Source organism: Corvus kubaryi, unplaced genomic scaffold, assembly GCF_017639235.1.
Source record: "Corvus kubaryi isolate FWS band 111438036 unplaced genomic scaffold, C.kubaryi_AGA036_p1.0 37398, whole genome shotgun sequence".
NCBI lineage: Eukaryota > Metazoa > Chordata > Aves > Passeriformes > Corvidae > Corvus > Corvus kubaryi.
The window spans coordinates 52,730,701-52,751,681 of record NW_024581137.1 but is presented as its reverse complement, the minus strand read 5'-3'; the positions used below and the strand labels follow the sequence as shown (position 1 = coordinate 52,751,681).

Genomic DNA, 20,981 nt, shown 5'->3' with positions numbered 1-20,981 from the left:
TTTAACTAATTGTTCATAGTCAGTGCTTGTTCTCTGTGGGCAATTCCCTGGCACTGGTCTGACCGGGCAGAGTGGGGCTGAGGATATTGACACCCACAGCACCAAGGCCTCGAGACCCAGAGGGTTACAGGCCTCCAGCACATTCACAAGCTGATTTCCAAGACCTGCCCATATGTTTATGGACACACTGACATTCGTAGCCCTGACAGAGACATTACCCACCCTGAGAACAACATGGTCACTCGGCTGTTTTTAGAGCTCCCTAACTTGAGCCCAGCTGATTTGAAGAGAACTGAGCAATGGCTCTGTATTTAAACACTTTTCACAAAAGGAAACTTGCACTGACTTTCCTACTGCTTTAATTCATTTTCAATACTCCATCTTAGGTCTCCTCTGTGGACTTGGAACAATTCTTCTGATCTGCAGCTTATGCAATTTCTTTAGAGGTGTCCAGAGTCTTCACAGCACGGTATTAAAAATGGGCCCTGGAAGCTCACTATAAACATTACATTAGAACAGCGCCTGCAACAGTTGTTTCAAACAGGTCTCATACCACAGGAATCAGCAGTACCACAATGAACAGCCAACCCACAAATTCACCATCTTAGCTCACAAAATTTACCTTTAGGCGTTGTATCAGTCAGGACCAGATCCTCATGGCCCTGCTCCACCACCTTGATGACGAAGAGCGGGAGCCCATCCTTCTCCTCGATGGAGCAGAGATAACGGCAGCGCCTGTTGGCGTACCTCATGCTCCAGTACAGCCGGCTGGCCTCGTATCCCACGGGGAAGAGGGCTTTGGAGGAGTGGAAGGCCTGCATCTGCTGTGGCAGCAGCTGGCCCACGGCATGGAAAATGAGGCTTCCCACACGGAAGGTGTGGTCGCGCTCCCCGCGCTGGACGATGCTGGCGATCTGCCGCACCTCGTCACGCTGCACGTACACCCTCCGGAACACTGCGAAGTAACTCAGCTCCTGCTCATGAGTTCCCTTTGGTTTGTGCATGGGGCAAAGCATGGTCTTGTCTTTGAAAAACATGCATTGTGCTTTAATGGCACAGGTAAAGTGATAAATATTGGTGCACCTTAACCTGTGGCAACCGCTGGTGGCACCCATTTTGTGACAGAACATGCATTTCATCTGCAGGCCTCTCCGCAGTGCTAGTTCTACGTTTATTAAGGCACCAGCTTGTGTCTCATACACTTCTGTAGACCAAAGAGCACAATTCAAATGGACCCAAAGGTCTAAATCCAGGTTGAGAAGCCTTGCTGGTCCATCAGTTAATCCATCGCCTTCCTCATGACAGAAGCAACATTTCCTGTAGTCTTTAGGCACAGGATCTGGTTTAAGGGTTGTGCCCAGTTTTTTAAGAAACTCATCTATTTCTTCTTCACAAGGAGGTTTGAATGATCCTTTAGGAATCACAATCTGAATGCTCCATTTTTTCCATTTCATCCCTTTCCATTTCTTACTGGGAGGCCGGCAGTCCTCCAGACTGCTGTGTATTGCTTTTAACCTGGGTTTGAGTTTCACCGTTACCTTCAGCTCATCCGGTTTTGCCTCTACCTTGGCTGCTTCAAATGCAGGGGGGAACATGATGGGGGGTGATGAGGGTGGAGAAACCTTTTCCTGCAGCTGAGGCAGACAGTGGACGTCCAAAGTGGAGATGTTGTTGCTGTACTGATGGAATGCTTTGGGTGGCCTCTCCTTCATTGGCGACTGTGGCAGGGTTGGGACCGATTCCTGATAAGCAACAGAAAACTCTTTAAGAAAAAGATCCCAAAGTTGTTAACCATTAAACATGTCCTGAAAACAAGCGCAGCTCAGTACAGGAGAGGCTTCTCCAAATGCCTCAAATCAAGATGCAGCAACAGAGAAAGATGGAAATTATCCTGACCCATGTTACCACAGCTTGGGCCAGGATTTGGAACAGGAAATTCTCCCAACCTACCCAGAACGTGGTGCCCTTTAACACATGAGAGAAAGCACAGATAATCCTTTGTCCAGGTTCTGAATGAATGTAAAACTCCTCAACTGCCCTCAGTGAACTGACTGCCAGCTTTAGTTCTTAGGAATTCTCAGAAAGTTTTGTTACAACACAAAGTAACCTTAAAATATGGGTAACAGAACTAATTTAAAGCATAAGAATCTGGTGTTTGATACAAGCAGAAAATTTAGAACTAATGCCACAGATTTTTTTCCTGGAAACAAGTGAGGAAAAATTCCTGCAGGGCTCTGGATTAGATACACCTTGAGGACTTGAACTATTCAGTCACAGTAAACAGGAATTACACCTGCAGAGATTTGTGAAAAAACAAACCTAAGAGAGAAAACAAGAACAACAAAGGAAGTTTAGATTATGAAGTGCTTAATGTGGTTTGTGTGATTAATCTTGAAAGAGTAAATTAAAGGATCAAGAGGCTGAACATGACATTTAATTATCTTAATTAGGTACATGCTGATGCACTTGTAGAGGAATGTTACCCTGTTTATATACAACTGAAAACGAGCTACACAGGACACTAAAAGCATGTGGATGTACACACAGTTATCTTCTCCAGGGTTGCATTTTTTTTGTTCAATTTCTCCTGAGAAAGTAAGTAGGATGCACTTGAAGGAAGACTTCAAACTATACAGTCTATACAGGACTATGAGAACACATTAATTAGGTAAAGCTTGAAGGACATGGCCTGTTCTGTCCAATGGTTTCGGGGAAAAAAGGCACATTTGATCTAGAAACAGCAGAAGACAAGTTAGTTAAAAGAAGTACTCAAAAAATTTTAACTGTGAGAAACTCAGCAGGATCATTCAGTCTTGAGTGAAGACTATGTCACTTTTAATGACTGAATAATTAGATAAATTTAAGTTCACCTTCCTCTGACTCTGGACACAGTACAAAATGATGCCCCATTTCTCTCAGGTGTCAGACACCCCTTGCAGTGTCTGCAGGTAGAGAACTACAGCAGAATATCCGTTACCACCTGAGAAAATTCCATGGCCTAATTCCACTTTCAGTTGAATGAACTTCTTCAAATGTCCTTCTCCAGTAATCAGAATCTCCTTTTGCTGGTCATTGTCAGCTCACAGGCTCCTTACTGTTTTGGTAATCAAAGCTTTAGAATGGCAGCTTTGCCCAAATAAAGTCAGGGAACAGGATTGTGTTTTCCCAGTTACACTGAACAAATGAAACTCCTTTTGCAAACTTGCTGCTCAGGTATTATTTTCACACTTGTAATTTTCTTTTTTAACCATAAAAGCCAAATCCAAGTGCAGGATACACCCCCTAAAAACATGTCTGTGGTTGTGTACAATGCCCAGAGAACTTGAATGACTTTGAGACTGCATCTTCAAAGCCTGGGAGGGCAGCCAAAGGTGGAGACTTTTCTGCCATGGATCTGTCAGACAGAAAGTTCTGCAAATATGATTTTTATTTCACGCTACTGGTTCAGAATCTCAATGTCCGAATATAGCGTAATTAATTTATAAACCTCCCCAGTGAAGTCCAAGCTTCCGCCTTGCCCCCTTTCTGTTCTCCAACAAATAGCTGCAATAATTTCAGCTCACTTGGGTCTGCCAGTGTTTGATACTTACTTTGTTCTCTGAGTTTTTTGCTTGCACAGCTGCTGAATAAAGAACAAAGCAGTTGTTGCTACAGAATACAATGTCCTTCATTTTATCTGAGCCTTCTTGGGAATCCTGGGAATCAAACACAGAAGAGTATCAGAAGTGCATTTTAATACCATTTTTCACATAGTAAATGTAATGAAACAAGTCTTCCAATCTGGCTGAAAACTCGTTTTATTTGTAGAACATTTGTGAAATAATGAGCGATGCTGTGATATAAATACTTGATTATTTGACAGATCTAACATTGCCACCACCTACACCCTTGTTCTTCAGCGTTTCCTGCCTTTCACAGAAGTTTAACAATCAAAATAAAGCATTCTACACCATGCACCCATCTGTTCCATAGGCACTCTTGCAAAGTAAAATCCTTTTTCTTTTATCTTTAGATGGCAAAAGAATGTCTCACTTCAGCCTAATCAAAGCCAGATCACACTGTTTTATCTACTGATCCATCTGCAAAACCTTACAGGGAATTAATTCAGTGCATTCCTGCCTGCATGAACTCTTTACTCTATGCAAGTTCTGGCTATGTCTTTGTGGTGTAGTCACCTCCTGGTCACTGAAGAGCAATGGCACTTTTTGAAGGAATGACTGTTCCCAGTGTAAGGACAAGAGATTGTGACTGAAATCTGATTCCTGCCCAGAAGGAGTTCAAGTATTCCTGCTCTTACAGTAATTCCTGACACAGCAACACGGCTGCCTCACAAAGGAGCTTTTTTTTGAATTGAGGTCCCTGAAGAGGGCAGGGAAGGAGGTTGGTAGCAGAACTTTGAAAACTCCCATAGATGGGGGCCTATTTTATGAAACGTACTGGAATTCATTTTGTATCAGTAATAACAACTTTGCCATTTTTGAGCTGTACTGCAAATGTGCTTGAATGTCCCACCCTGAATTAGGCCACACAGGGATGGGGGACTACAAAGGCAGCTGGAAGTGCTCTCAGCTGGCAGGACAAACAGCACTTTGTGCTATCCCTTGCTTTAAGGAGCCCCAGCGGAGTGCAGGGCCCTGCCCACTTCAGTACTGACCTGTTTGAGGAAGGGCAGGTCTTTGAAGGATTTCCTCACCCCACTGCCCAGAACCACGACCTTGCAGTGGGAGCACCAGCGAGGCCTCAGTGCTGAGCCTTCTGCCATGTTCTGGCTGTGATCCTTGTAGCCAGCCAGACCTAGGGAACAGATTATCTGTCAGAGGCTGTATCAATCAAACCAAACTTATCAGAGATCACAGTACAATTCACTGGTCTAGAGGACTAGCACCCTCCTGGACAGGGCATGGAAGGAGAGCTTTAAACCTTTACCTGATGGATAAATTGTATAAATCAGACCGAAACCAACTGTGTAAACAAGGCAAAAATACGTCCTTGTGTAAAAAATGACAAAATAAACTAACACGGGAATACAGGCTGAAGCAACCATGTCAAGCTTTCCAGCATGGGAACAATCTCTCTGAATGATGGATTTAAAACCAGACTGGACAAAAAACCCCCCAAAAACCAATAATATTAGGAGTTATGGGAGAAACGTCTCACTGAAAGTGATGTAAACAGGTAATGGAAATCAGAACTACTGAGAACTACTCATGGTTAAATCCAGCAGCATCCACATCATCATGTAAGAAGAGAAAAGTTTTATTTGGAACAAGAATCAACTATTGAGTTCTAGAGCATGAATTTATATGAGGCTGAAATGTACCAATACTTGACTCAGTTAAAGCCTGGTACCAAACACCTGGAAGTTAAAGCCCACTCACCATTGCTGTTGGCAGGGAAGGGCACATTGGGCTGCTTCAGTCCATAGGGCCCCACGATCCTGGCAGGTCCCATGGATCCTGCCTGGGGACCCTGCAGGAGCAAGTGCTGCCTGTAGTCCATAGATGGGTTCTCTCTGTGAGTGTTGGTGGCTGCGATGGAGGATGGGATGTCTGGAGCATTACTGACCTCGTAACTGTTGGGAATTCTGACGTGGAGCAGGTTGGAGAATGCTGCCACAACACTACTGATGTTCTAAAAACAGTAATAAAAACAAACCTTTGTTTACATCTGACAGGAATTTCAGGCAGCAGAAATACAAACTATTAGAAGATTGCAACAGCAGCATTATTGCACTGTAACCACCTCAGAGTCACTATATATAAACCAAATTAATTGCTGTTGTACTTTACGTATGTAATACAGGCTTATTCCTTTTACCTCAGCAGCTGTGGGATGTAAAGTAATTGCTACAGAGATAAGGCCAGATTTAGGACCATTCTGGGATGGTCCAAGCTGGGAGGCAAAGAAGCCAGAACCAGGTAATGCTCCTGAACCAGGTTCTGATTTTATGTAATTCCTCTTGGCTTCTGAACCTGAAAATAGAACACAATACAGCAGGTTAGTCCTGCACTTACAGGAATACAGAAAAAACCAATCCTAAGTTGTGTTCACTCTGCTGCAGCCTCACCTTTCCCAGTGCTGCTGGGTAGGATGGGAATGATGGGAGATGGGACAGGTTCTGGGTTCTCCTCCTTTACAACTGACAAGTCTGGGTAGCGACTGATCTCCATTCCCACCACACTTTCAGGAGAGGAAGAAGGAACAAAGCTATCAGGAGTGTCCCTGTCCTCACAGTGATCTTGAACCCTAGAACAAAACCCAAAAAAGCTGTTTTGGAAATGGACAAAACTTTTGGTAAGCCGAAGTTATAAATCATGACAGGAAGCTAAAATGAACTTGCTTCTTGTACTGGTCACGGAACACAAGTAGGTGGTCGGCCGTCACTCCTGGGTATCTCGTATTCCACTGCACACATATTCCATTTCTTGGGAAAGATCCATGAAGAAAAACAGACACTAACAAAGCCACACCCTCTGTTCCCCATGGCTCTAGCTACCAGTGTAAAAAATTACCATTGAATATTTGATATTTAATATTTAAATATTTAATATTTGATATTTTAATATTTAATCTGTCTGGTCTTCGTCCTCATACAGGCTCCAGAGTTCCAGAGACACCCATATTTTGGGTAGGCAAGTGCAAGGGAGGCAAAAGGGAAGCTCTCTGCAGGGAGACTCACGTTCCAACCAGTGTTTCTCACCTGGGAAACTCAGTGGAGTTGTGCAGTTTCAGGCTGGCTCTTGCCAGTCCTGCTGCTGCTACAGCAGTCACCTGTCACTACAGCCTCACACTGCTCCAGGAAAAATACCTATTCATATCATTTTCTTCTACTTTTAAGAGCACAAAGTAAGGAGTTCCTAAAAATTTAACAGAATCTAGAGTCTAGCAATGGCTTTAATCATCTATTTCACCATGCTGCTCTCTACATGTGGAATGTTAAGAGTTAAAATGATCCCATTCCATTCTCTGCCCTTCTGTGGCTGTGCACAATGGATTTTGCTTCTCCACACCTTCACAGTCTCATCCACTGGAAGATCACAGAATCTGCTCCAAATACCTTTCTGAAGATGTCAAGGAAAACCTACCTTAACTCCTCCTGGTTGTTGTGAGGTGGTGTTGGAAGTGAAGCGGGAACATCCACAGTTTTGGGGCCCTGAGCCATTGCTCTGGCTAATAAATCATCTTGTGGTCTGAAAGGCAACTGGAACTGCTTTGGCCCCAGAGCTTTGGTAACTGAAAGCAGAAAGGCACAGCACAATGAGACATCTGGGCAGCTCCTTCAGAGACAGACATGCTGCCTGCTGGGGGTGGGTGGGGCCTGATGGTGACACCACTCTCAGACACTTGGGAGTTCAACAAATTGTGACTGTTGAGGATTAACTTCCATTTTTACAAAAAACCTGCACATTTTGAGCAAACAGGGCTTGAAAGGCTTTTGAGTGTGTCTTCTGCCACCATGAGAGGATGTTTACTTTAAAAAACCCACAAAAGTACAGAAAATCAACAATTTTGTAACAACAAAGGAAAAGGGGTGTGAAAAAAAGGATTTTAATCACTGAATAGTCTTTACAAGGAGCCAGTAGAAAGAACAGAAAGCAATTCTAACAGTCCAAATTATAAGCATCGGGAAATACATACTGACTGCACACATTCTGGATAGACAGCTTTGAGCTCGCTCAAGGAGATCACGCCAGTCCTTTGTACTGGACCCAAGAAACTGATCTTAAGGTTTACTTTTTCATTTCTTAAGAGTATGTCTAGCTCTCAACATGTTTTTGAAAGGGAACAAGGCAAAGGCACCAACACCTGACACTACATGGGTGTAAAATATTGCTGGGTAGTAATGATTACAACCTTAAAAAGTTGGGGCATTTTGTTTCTATAAAGCAGTACTGCAAGTGAGAAGCATCGTAGGAGATAACCTGGAAGAGGACTGAGGGGAGACCTCACAGCAGCCTTCAGCCTCCTCATGATGGGATACAGAGGGGCAGGCACTGATCTCCTCTCTCTGGTGACCAGTGCAGGGACCTGAGGGAATGGCCTGAAGCTGTGTCAGGGGACGTTTAGGTTGGATATCAGAAAAAGGTTCTTCACCCAGAGGGTGGCTGGGCACTGAACAGGCTCCCCAGGAAAGTGGTCACAGCACCAAACCTGACAGAGTTCAAGAAGTGTTTGGACAACGTTCTTGGTCACATGGTGGGATTCTTGGGGGTGTCCTGTGCTGGGCCAGGAGATGAACTTGATGATCCCAGGCCCCTTCCAACTCAGTTTATTCTGTGATTCCAAGATCTGTTTTGCAATTTGCTACAAAAAGGACTCACTTTACAGAACCAACACACATGACCCTTACCATCGTGGCCTCCCAGCACTCCAGCCTTGCCAGCGAGTTCCTCTGTGGTGGCGAAGCCGTTTACCAACTTCTGGCAGGCCACAGGCGGCGGCGTGGGAGGGAGAGAGGCCGGGGGGGTCGGGGGATTGCTCAGATTGTTCTGCTGCATGACATTAATTAAAGAACATCAATCAGGATGGAACACAGGGAGAGAACTTGCCTTGTTCCAGTACCAGACAGTGTAACCCACTCAGAGTTTTACACCCCAATACAGCACTGAGAAGCAGCCATAGTTGATGCCCAAGCATGTGACCAAATACAGAAAAGTATCTACTGTAAAAGACACAGTGATTGGCTTTTCTTGTTTCAGTGACATCAGAGAAACAGCTTACATGAGTACATTGCCAAATACATTACCAAAAGAAGATGTGGCTAAACTGTTTACAAAAATGCACAAGTAACATTTTAAGGAACAGTTTCAAATGAGTTCCTACAGTTTCAGCAAAGGTCCCAACTCCGTGCTGAGAGAGCTAGACCACAGTGACTCTCCAGCACCACAAACAAGTCAGCTTCCCCAGTTGTCACTGAAGGAGAAGCTGCCTCACGTTCAGCACAGAAGCAGCTGTCACTGAAGCAGCTACCAAGGAGCAGCAGATACTCTGCAAGTTCACACTCTGGGCTACTTCTCACCAGTTTATTCAACTGCACATATGTTAAATGGAAACTAAATGAGAACTTCAGTATCTGTTGTTGTTGCTGAATGCCTACAAAGCTATTCCTCCTTACTTAGTTTTGGCCACAAAAGCTATTTCTGTAGGTCCCATTCTCAGCTTATGCACTGTGTAAGGCTGGAGAAAACACCACTCACTGGTTGTAACAGGTTTTTATATCAGGATATCCAAGCAGCAACTTGATTCTGCCTGTTCAGTATCTTGCTGCCCTCCCAATATTGCCACTCTGATCTCAGAGACTGCGTTTTAAATGCTGTGGGTTATTAACTCATCAAGAAACAGTCTATTTTGTTCAGAGTTCTCAGGTTCTTAGTTAGGGCTTGGTGGGCAAATGAGAAAAAGTCTATTTCTTATTTTATTCACATTAAGAAATGCTTTAATGCTTTCAATGACTTTGCGAAGTACTGAGAATTCAGTCTTTTCTGCTCCACAAAACTGCAATTACCATTTTCATTATTTAGCATCCATTTGTTAAAAGAGCATTTGTAGTTTTTAGTTAGTTTACAACAACACAGTTTCCAGAACAAATTTCCACTTTCAGAGAGTAAAACAATGGTGACTGTTTCACCACTGCACTATCTAGTACAGCAATAGAAGATTATTTTTCTTCTAGTTGCATAAAAGGCAGGAACTCTGACTAGCAGTAATAATATCATGGACTTCTTTTCCCACAGAGAGCACACAACAGAAATCCAGATTAAAACCATACCTTGTAAATGAGCTGGGAGTAGTAATCTGAAGCCCCATCAAGAGTAGCACTACCAAAACTTCCCATGAGTCGATTTCCACCATTTAGCTGGCCACTGCCATAGGGGAGAAAGTGTGCAAAGCTCACTCCAATTACTGGTTCCACCAAAGGCAGAAGAGAAAGTTGCTGTATAAAAAGAAAAAAAAGCCAGAAATTAATTTAAGTATAATACAGATGCAAGGTTCCAATGTTCCAATCAGTAGAGTGATTTCTAATACAAAAGAAGAATTGGAATTTATCCACTGTCAGGAAACTGTCAAACACAGGCCTCTCTGTTTGTTAAGGAATGCAGTCCCTGTTCAGCTCCAGCTCCCTGTCAGCAACTCTGTGGCTTTGGGACTATCTACCATGTCAGCCCACCTTCCAAAATTAAACAAACCCCAAACTTTAAATTCCTGATTTTGTGGAAGTTCTCATTTTCCCCACCCTGTGCTCAAAATTCAACTTAATGATCAACTTCACTTCCATCAGGAGAAATCCACTGTTCCATGTATCCTCTGGACTGCCTTTCCCAGTCCCTGCACCCTTACCTGTTTCAGCTGGATGAAGGTATCTGCATTAGGATAAACAGCCTGCTTTTCTTCTTCCTCTTTTTTCCTTTTCTTGGACCGAGGAGCTGCCTTCTCTCCCGTCCTCTGAGCCCGCTTGTTTCTCTGCTTCTTGGTTTCAGGTCCTACATCTGTTCTCTGGAGCTGGCTGTTACTGCACCCAAATGGACCTTGCATCTGGGCTCCTGTAGTTTGCTGGTGTGAAAAAAGGAAGTGCAGCAGAAATTTTGACATGTTAATACACAGTGCACGCCGATTTACTGCGCACAACTCTGCAAGCACAGGCACAGTGTAGTAAATCTCACTGATAATAAAGCGTATTTTACTGGCAGGTGGAACTGCTGAACTGTCCCTACAGACAGAATTATGACCTCCCATTAACACTACTGACATCTGAAAACATCATTAAAAACTCACAGGCCAGAAATAGTCTTCTGAATAACCCCTAAAATACAGTTACATGGGCATGAAACCCTGGAGATGTTCATGAGGGCCTAATGAAAGACAGACTTGGTGGCAGAAGAAAGGCGTGGAAGTTAATGTAATACAAAAGTATTTTGAGGTTAGAAACAAAAAAAAGTGTTGTGAAACATTTCTGGATTGTACCACTTGGTTAAATACTTCCAGTACAAATCTGCAAAGCCTTTCTTCCCATGGAAGCATAGCTGGGTAAAAGGGATCAGAACGGGACTCTAATGCTACAGGGGCAAGCCAAAAAAAAGTCCATTATTTTAAAAATCCATTATTATTTTAAACAGCTCTACATGACCCCTACCACCAGTATTCTAATATTCCTGTCACATGTTTTTACTGTGGATGTTTAACACTTACTTAAATTACCTGCTGCTCACAATTATTACTTTTACGAGTATTTATTCCTTTTAAGTATACCTGAATTTTGTTTTAAGAATGAATGTAGAGTTTAGGCATTCAAAACCCAAAACCAGAGATTATGATTATAATAAAATGACCAAGAAGTCTAAGTCTAAAGTGTATCCTACCTCCACAGAAAGCACTTTTCTTCAGGTCTGTTTTTAAGGACCTTATAAATTAATAAATCTTACAGACAACTCAGATGGAGTCACAGGAGAAAGCAGCACCCAGACACACCATGTTCTGTACAGACATGTACCAGTGAGTAATTAGGAATCATATTGTAAAATCCTGCCTTAATATTAGGAAGTGGTATTCTTAAAGACAATTTTCTGTAGAAAAATGGGGTTTTTGCCTTTCAGTGATTTCTGAATATGCTGACCTAAGAAGTCATATTAAAATTTATTCTTTTTTTAGTACAGGTGATTTACTTGTGAAGAAGAGGCAGGAAAGAGGCCAAAGTTCCTTAAAGCTGCTCCCTCCACCTGCATACAGGTAGGTTATGTCCCAACACATGCCCACAGTAAGGCACAGACTAGGCTAGGACTGCTACTGACGAGAGTAACAAAACCAATACCAGGCTCACCATTCCTTCAGCTGGACTCTGCTTCTCTGCTAACTTTTTATCCCCAGAAGCCTCTTCTTCTGCTCGGCCGCTGTTCGCCAGTTTCTGATTTAGAAGAGATGAGGACTTCTTGTTTTTTAGCAGATGTTTCAGCAGTTCATTCCCTGACTCCCCTTTGGCTGTCGGAACACTGGGTGGCTGTGCAGGACTTGGAGCTGAAGAGGTCGGCTGTGAGGTGACCTTATCCTCCTCCACCTTAATACTGCTTGGATTTTCTGGTTTAGGCTCAGCTTGACCTGAGCACTGATCAGTTTCTGCCTTTTCCAGTTTCACTTCTTGGAGGCTGGTGGGTGTGTCCGTTTTAGCCTTTTCAGCCTCTGCATTGCCACGGGGCTGTTTCTGGGACATGCTGCTGCTGCTGCTGCTGGGGAGCTTCCCCTCCAGCTCCGGGGAGCTCCGGCTCTCTCCTGCATTGGATGTCGAGGGGCCCGTTAACTCCACAGACTCCTGTTCATCCTGGTGCCGTGGCTCATTGGGGGTGTTCACTGTGGGGGTGGAGGTAGCATCAGAAATGGTTGGGGTTGATGGTGGGGTGATATCAGAGTGTGGTGTTGACGGGGCTTTTATTGACTCAGCATCATCGTCCTTTTTCTTTTTCCACGTCCTTTTCTTTTTGCCTTTCTCTTCTGGGATTATGTCAGAATACAGCTGGATGAGAGACTGGCCTGACACAGGGATGTTTGCTGCCTGGGGCACACCAGTGTCCGACCCACATGGGACACCGCTCCCCAGTACTGGAGATGAAGGTACAGCAGAAGGAAAAGGAGGCCTGACCTGGTTCTGCGTAAAGGCAGCCCCAGGGAGATTCCCATGAGTTTGTTTTACATTATGGAAATTGGGGGATCCACCTGGAACAGCAGATGCATCAGGTCCAAAAGCTGCAGGTCCCACTGGCCTTCGCTCTGTGCTTTGCATAAAATTGGTGGCAGGAGGGGAGGTCACAGCACCCTGCTGCAGGATCTGCCCCATCTGCTGCTGCTGCTGTGGGGACGGCTGCAGGGGCCGTGGGGTTTGCATGAAATCACAAGGCAGCTCAGAATTGAAGAAAGGTATCTGAGATAAGGATGTTTTGTTATTCAGCTCAGGCCCCATCATACTGTGCTGCTCCCGCTCCATCCTCTGCTGCAGAGCTCTCTGTCGATCCACCTCCTGCATCAGTTGGATGCGCTGCCGCTCCTGCTGCTCCCGTAAACGCTCCTTCCGCTCCCGCTCCTGGAAACTTTCACTGAAAGGGTTGTTGTCCTCAAACTCCACCCTTGGGGGCGGCCCTGACTGTGCAGCTGCATTTGGGCCAGGCACAGGAGCAGGGGTACCAGGAGTAATTGGCAGTGGTGCCATTGGAGGCTGCATCCTTGCTGGATTCATGGAAATGTGACTTGCAGGGGCACTTGGAGGTTGCCATCCTGATAAATTTGCCATCCTGGTGGGGTTGGATTGCCCAGGCATCACCACTGAGTGCTGCTGATGCTGGAGCTGCTGTGCCACCATGGGGAAGTTCTGCTGACTCATTGCTGGTGCTGCTCCTCCTGGAACCATGGGAGGCTGGGCCTGGACCCCTGGCATTATGGAATGGGGAGCCATCCCACACTGCTGCTGCTGCTGCTGCTTGATCCGGTACTCCTCAATCAGCTCCGCGTGCTCCTTCTGCTGCTTCCGGATCTAAACATTGAAACAGTCATTATTCATCCCTGCCACGTACAGGCTGTGTAAGCAGCATAAACCATGTAACTCACCACTGTAATTCCAGGAGACAATGAACCTCAGGTCAAAACAGCGTTTCTGCAGTGTTTTTAATGCTAAACAGCCATTATTTCATTAGAAATACCCCCTGTCCCAACACTTCAGACAAAACAGCAGCGCCTCAAAGTTCTAATTACACATCAAGACTGCACTGTGCTAGAGAATATACAAACCTAAACCAGCAGTGATCCTTGTCCTCCTACAGATCTTATCATCCATGCACAGGATACAAACAGTTGGGAACTGACAGGAAAAGGGAAACAGTGAGATGGATGATGTTCACACATCAGCAACATTTTTAAAAGATGTAACTTGAAAGGAAAAGTTTGCAGGATAACAGTGATGGATATTCCCAGTTGTTCACAGGCAGATCCTCAAACATCTCATGTCAGATGAAAATGCAACTCCGGCTTGAAAATTTAAAATTTTAAGACCAAAATAAACTCAATGTGGACACTACAACTTATGCCTTGTAGTTTAGACAAACAGAAGTCAACTGGACAAGCAAGAGCCTTTCAGAAACACTGCAGATATCCAATTAAATTTGTTTCTAAAAAAATAAAAGGACGTGCAATCCACTGGCTGATGATGCATACATCACAGGAAATCTCTCACTAGAGAGGAGTCATAATCTAATCTCATTAGATTAAGACTTCCACAACCTATGCAGGGATGGAAAAACTCTGTAACATAATTCTAATTGTTTGCTAGCCCTCGCCTTTATCTGAGGCAAGGGATAAGCCAGAAAGCTCAGGGTAACAGTGATGCCACAGGACACACTTCAGGTTGCGGGAGAGATGCAGCCAAAAGGTTATTTACACCATTATCCCAGGTCCAAGATGGTTTATGAGCTCTGTCTTGGCACTGACACTGCTGGATAAACACTGCACAGAGCCACTGGATCCATCTGCACTGCACAGAACCAGTGCTCCAGGGCTTCTCCATGGTCCTACAGCACTAAATCTGTGCAGGCTCTGTGGGGCTGTACCATGAAGCATCCAAAGCACCACAGCCTCCAGGGCCGGCAGGGGTGGATCTGCCGTGACTGTCCCTGGAATGAGCTGAGGTGTCCAAGGCCCTGTACTGAGCACCCCCAGAGGCCCTGAGCCAAGATGGAGATTTCAGCAGTGCAGGGAGAGCAGGGCAGAGCCTGTGAGCACAGGCACAGTGCCACAGGGGCCATCTGGCAGGGTCTGCGTGGCTCCATGCCTGGCCAATAACCCTGTCTCACATCAGCTCCTGGGGCACAGTCAGCTCCAGGCTCTCTGTGCCTGTGCCCAGGAACAGCCACTCATAGGGATCCAAGAGCTCTTTTCTCTCTCCATATATACAGAGACTTTTCAAAAACTAACAGAAGCTTGACTGCAGAAAAATTACTTGATCTGATCTGAAAGAGTGGCAAATTGCTTCCAATAGAAGGTCCTTAAAACTAGACTTTAAACCTCATTTCAGCTCCTACAAGGTACAGAACACAAAATGGTGCTTAGATGTGGATGAATCAACCACCGGTCTAAATCACTGGCTAAAGGGCAGGGAATGGCTTCTGCCAGCAGCAGATTAAATTTAAATTTAAAAATTACAAATAGGAGAACCTTAAATAGGGGGCAGTAAATGAATCTGCCAGCAATGTCATGATTAGCAGCTGTTACTTCACTCTAACTCCACCATAAGATTAGACTGTCATATATGTATGATAAAGATTGGTTAAAGGGAATTTTTTTTCATTTTTTCTACTTGTGATTCGTTGTGGAAGGGAAAAAAAAATTATGTAGGCATAATTTACCCACTCCATCCCTCTTCCACATAGTGGAAAGATGAGCTAACTAATATCCCATCCAGCAAATACTTTGTCTTGAAGAAACACAGGAGCAAGAACTCAAGGGTCAGATATCACTCAGGACTTCATTCCAAACTGTCTGCTGCCAATTTTTTTCCTTCATACTAGTAAAGGGTAATTCTAAAGTATTTTCATTTTCAGCAGGATGACCTGATCCTGACAATCATGCCAGATAATTTATAAAAAATGTCTTGAGGAACCACAGCATTCACTACTGGTGGGCAAAGCGCAGATTTAACAAAGCTATCACAGGTTTCATCTCACTATTACCACAGTTACAATATGTGAAATTCCAACTGAATATAAGGAAAGGAAAACAAAGCCCAGTTAAAGTGGTTACATGTAGAAACAGGGGTCCAGAGAGGCTGGGAAATCTCTACCTTTGGAGACTTACAAAACTTGACTGACAAGGTGCTGAGTAACCTGATTTAATCATGAAGCTATTTCTGCTTTGATCATGACTAAAAGATCTCCAGATATCCCTTTGACCTGTGTTATTCCATGACACAATACTGATGATCAGCATCTAGGAACGAGACAGAGCATACAAGTAGACTAACTCTAAAGATATAATGGCAAGATATTTTCAAACTGTAGGAAAAGAAGATTGGGTTAGGAGGTTCATTCAAGCCTGAAACAAAGCACTGCATGCTAAAACTTTTCTCTGACTATTTAATTTTTGCTTTGCATGGTGTCAAGAACTCTGCAAGTCATTTTGTCAAGGAATTCCCCTCTTCCCAAAGTACTAACCCAGCTTTTTGTCATAGTGTTTGCCACAGCATACTCCTTTGCAGCTCCAGGGTCCATGTACTCTCCAGAGCAATGCTGTTACACATGCAAAACAGAACAGGGAGTGGCTCCCTTTAAGTAGAGCTCCACTGTATCTTTCAGAAGATTTAAAGGAAAGAGTTATTACCACTGTGACAGCTCAGTGGCAAGGTGAACAGTCTGGATTCCAGATGATTACCTGATCTAGCTGTTTTTGGACCATACTTTGCTGCTCAGTAACATGTTTAAGCTGCTCTGCATCTTCCTCTGGGAACTCCCGGCCAGCTTTCTTGGCTGTGCGCTGTTTGGCTGAGAGGGCCTTTTTGGATTTTCTGTGGGCTCCAATTTGCTCCTCCAGGTACTTCTGTTGCATTTGAAGAAGTTGTTGTGTATCTTGCAGCCATTCCTCATACTGCTTTCTTTGTGAATCATCTAGAGAGAAGGGAAATGAAGTGTGATATGATCTCATCCTGGAGATGAGGAGATGAGCTCTCATCCTACTTTTTAGAGCTCAAATTTAACCATCACCCCGCCCCCCCCCCCCCCCCCCCCAATCCTTTTTAAGAGACTAGTGATCAAATTCAGACAAATTTGACAGAGAATTTGGTATTTCAATACTAAGCTCTTGGAGTGACCTGAGTAAAGGACACAGATCCAAATAACTGCATTTGTGAGAGAAAACAGTTTTAACACAGTCCATATCGGGAGGTATCAGCCAGCTGTTGAGGCAGCAAACATGCACTTGCCAGTGAGCAAATGTAGCTTTGGGAACAGCTAGAGAACCCAGTGATTCCCTGTTCTGCAACAGAAGAGGGGACATGGAAGATCTCTGGAAGTACTCAAGTACAAACAGCTTAAGGAGCAAGGACATAAACTTACAGGAAACACGGCCTGATTAATTCTGGTGTTTGCAGAAAACTGTTGTACACACAGAATTTATTTTTATGACCGCTTCTAAGAAAAATATTAAAATGATGAACACCATCGAATATTAATGAAGTGAAAGAAAGATACTGTCTTTGTAAAAATCACTTTGTCAGTGGCAGCCTTCAGCACAGGGCCTTCAGCACCAATTTACTCCCCCCAAAATAAATGCCTCTCATTTAGGCTGTAATAGAGACATTGCTCTTCTTACAAATGACAAATGCTCATCTGCCACGGGCAGTCCATTGCTCTCTGATGTTTTTCTGGAGGCAAAACAACCATGTCTGATAACACCCTATCTGCACTAAGCACAGAAAGCAAGAGAGAACATGGGTGATGGCGTCATTTGTCTCCTGATCCCATTTTCAGTGAGGTGGGACACCAGGAATACAGCACAGACCTTCCTTGTAAAGATCCTTGTTTAACAGGGATACCACACAGCAGCATGATTTCAATATAACCACATCCTCTTGTGCTCCACTCTGCCACCTTCTACTTTAGCAGTCACTGTGTCAGTGACTGCTTTGACTCTGAACAGCTCAACTAAACCCACTCAGAGTGAGCTACGGCCTCGAGGTGCTTTCAGGGAAAAATTCTGCAGAACTGATCCCACAAACTGAGGGGACAATTGAGAGTAACGTGAGCAACATGAAAGTACTGAAATATTAGTGAGTTCCAGGTAAGGGTAACTACTACTGAACTGAGAAACAGGTAAGAGCTCAGAACCCACCACCACCAACCAGAGTAGTGCCGTGCTGAGTGCCATGTGATAATCTTGCCAAAGCTCCTTATTGCACACTCAGTGCTGTTACTCCAGCTTCTGGAAAATGTGAAGGTGTTTACTTCTGTTTCTTATTCATATATATCAAGTGAAGTATTTGTAGTTATAGAAACACTTTTTTACACATGGTCTTTCTCTTCCAACATATGCTCAGTTTTAATTTCTGCTAATAAATCTTTCTTATCACAGAGACTAGGATTCACAATTGATCTAGGGCAGCCAGAAATATGGAATGCAAAAAGCTGCTTTCAACAACTGTGCTTCACAGCCAGGCCTGCCTAACCAATGCCTGGAAAACTTTTTCTGGTATTTGTTCAAATGACCATGATGCTGCACAAAACTTTCTGCTTCTGAAATAAAAAACCCCATCGATACAGACAGTTGTTCTCACTGAGCTCAGAATACTGCAACACAACCAAAGACCAGGTTTCTGCTATAGCAGTCTGCCAGTTAATAGATTACTGCTCTCACACAAATCCAAATAATGTCAATTTTCTGTTTCCCTCTTTCCGTATGGTGTTTTGTTGATGACAGCTTCTAGAAAAAAAATATTAACAGCATTTACTATGCACCCCCCTTCATTATCTGGCATCATAATGATGAAGTGACTCAATTTTAAAAGGATGATTTTTTTGAGAGACAGAATCCATTTATGGATAGTTCATTTTACAGAAAACAGAACTGTAAAATGAAAAAAAAACCATAAAATAAATTATTAAATATTTACTTACTGACAAAACCAGGACCAAAACTGGGAGGATTAGGTCTAGCAATCTGAGGTGTCAAACTTCCATCCTAGAAATTTCAGTAAAACAGAGACAGACAAGGATATTAAATCACAGTTCAATTAAAATACCCAAAACCTATTTATCATTATTGAACAGTTTTTTTCCAAGCCCATATCAAGTTGCATTACCTGTGTAATTGCCTGTTGCATATGATTTTGGCCTTCACTGGTCTGAGCCCCTGGCACTGGCTGACCCATAAAGGGAAACCTATTGATAAACAGAAAGTGAAATTATAATCTTGAAAACCGGCATTTTAGGAGAGAGACAACCTTCTGTATTACGGCCAACTTAAACAAAGCACCCAAATATTTTTTAGACATTGGCCTGAACTTCTCTACCAAACCTTTTCAACACCTGGAGATACAGACAACATTTTGCCTTTGGTTGAAATTACAGCATTTTACATTATTCAGAGAGATGACGTAAATATGACCTACTGTGCTAGAGCAGTGAAAACACACACAAATCCGTATTTGTATTTAGCTTTCATCGTCACCAGCACAGTCAACTGGAGCTGGGTCAATGTCCACCTTGGGTAAGCCATGTATTACCATGGGGCACTGGACAGAGAAAACCTGTTTGAATGGCCACACAGAAAAGAACAAGCACAGATCCGCCCTGGCCCATGGACTCCCCAAGTACCCTAAGGACAGTCCCAGTGCAGCCTGCACAGTTCATAGCTCCTTTTGTCCTCAGAAGAGATTTAAGGAGAGGATGGAACTTCCACTCCTTGGGCTGAATCTTAATTATACCCAGCATTAAATTATTTGCTTCAACATGAGGTTCCACTGTTACACTGTCACCCCCAGTTTTCTAGCACAACGTGTGGGAGATGTGTCATTACCTGATTAGGAAGTGGGAAAACAAGAAAGAGCATCAACAGTGAAGCCATGCTGGCCACGTTGGCCTATGACACTACAACTAGAACACAAGTCTGATGCATTTGAGTAACTTTTATAGCTCCTATTGCCACACTTGCTTTATTCCTAGGAGATAATCCTATGTTAGCATAAAATGCAAACTACATGACAGAGAATTTTTTTTCATTTCCTGCACACAGTTTCCCCAAACTGTCATTTCCTTTTATTTTTTGTAGTCCTAAAGACTGGTATCAAATGTTGCCTACCTGTTCATGACCATTGGTGGCATCCCCATGTTACTCTGTGCCATGACTTTGTTGATCCCCTTAAGAGCCACCATTTTTGCTTTCATTATGGGATCTGTAATCGCATCAAAATCTGTAAGAGAAAAACAGCAGCAATGAATCACACAGCTGAAACATTACAAGTTATTAAATAGAAATCACTTTACACTTAGTTCATATGTAAATCTTCAGTAAAACATTAATTGCATTCCTATTTCACATTAATTGTCTTCTCCGCTTTGATATTCCACATTAATAAGCACTTTCATGTACCCTCTAAGAGAAGTTAGTCCAGCAACAGCTGTCCTTGTTTTCAGCCACAACATAAAAACCAAACCAAGTCAGTCTGAGAAGTGCTCTAGACCAAATCTGGCCTATGACCCAACAGATTAATAAATTCTATTTATAGGTTTAAGACTCAGGAATGAGTTTTTTTGTGATCTCAACTGGCAACTGGCACACCATCACTACTGCACGATGAGAATAGCCTTGATGGTCAATGTAGCTTACACAGTCCTCAAAATAAAGTGTTTCATTAACAACTAAATGATGGTGATGGGTCTTGATTTGAATGCTCAAACTGCTGGGTTATATTAAACAAGCAACCACAGTTCTTCTTAAAATTCTTTTAGTACAAGCGTAATTATTTGTGATGTTTCTGGGCCTTGCCTAGACTGTGTGTTAGCAACAGCTTTTGATAATCCCTTTTCTTGTGACACACCAAATACTGCAAAAAAAGTCATAAAACAACCATAAACATAGAATTGATAGATCAAGTATCAGAAGGTGAGCTAGTGCACTTCATTGCCTAATTCTGTTTACAAAGGAAACATTTGCTCCGTATCTCATGAGAACCTAAAATATAAAGACAGTATGTGACACAGCTGATGTCACAAACATTATCAGTAAAGCAGAGTTACCCTGATCCTGGTAATGACAACAGGAGCCTTGCCACAGAGTTCAGAATTCCACCTACATGCTCAATTTCCATATTCCCTTTGTACCTAATAGGGAGGTTGATTTTTATTATGCCACCTTCAAGCTCTACATATTTACCTGTGTCTTGCAGTGCTGTGGATTATTTAACTATTTACTGCTGCATTTTTAAAACAACTGGAACACAGACAAACACAACACCCACATAC

The 20,981-nt window shown here is 43.3% G+C and overlaps 1 protein-coding gene across 9 annotated transcripts in view; it reads right to left on the bottom strand.

The window, feature by feature from the left end:
• The window catches only part of KMT2C (lysine methyltransferase 2C), a 193,429-nt gene that overhangs the window by 5,631 nt on the left and 166,817 nt on the right, over window positions 1-20,981 (bottom strand). For all 9 annotated transcript variants that reach the window (XM_042044205.1, XM_042044206.1, XM_042044207.1 and 6 more), the window contains 15 exons: window positions 19,819-19,930; window positions 18,821-18,899; window positions 18,636-18,699; window positions 16,399-16,631; window positions 11,816-13,513; window positions 10,339-10,551; window positions 9,770-9,934; window positions 8,351-8,492; window positions 7,086-7,233; window positions 6,068-6,246; window positions 5,818-5,972; window positions 5,379-5,631; window positions 4,655-4,794; window positions 3,591-3,695; window positions 623-1,742 (listed from right to left, as the gene is read on the bottom strand). In XM_042044205.1, coding sequence (XP_041900139.1) covers window positions 623-1,742; window positions 3,591-3,695; window positions 4,655-4,794; window positions 5,379-5,631; window positions 5,818-5,972; window positions 6,068-6,246; window positions 7,086-7,233; window positions 8,351-8,492; window positions 9,770-9,934; window positions 10,339-10,551; window positions 11,816-13,513; window positions 16,399-16,631; window positions 18,636-18,699; window positions 18,821-18,899; window positions 19,819-19,930 — 4,806 coding nt within the window. The remainder of the gene's footprint in view (window positions 1-622; window positions 1,743-3,590; window positions 3,696-4,654; window positions 4,795-5,378; window positions 5,632-5,817; window positions 5,973-6,067; window positions 6,247-7,085; window positions 7,234-8,350; window positions 8,493-9,769; window positions 9,935-10,338; window positions 10,552-11,815; window positions 13,514-16,398; window positions 16,632-18,635; window positions 18,700-18,820; window positions 18,900-19,818; window positions 19,931-20,981) is intronic.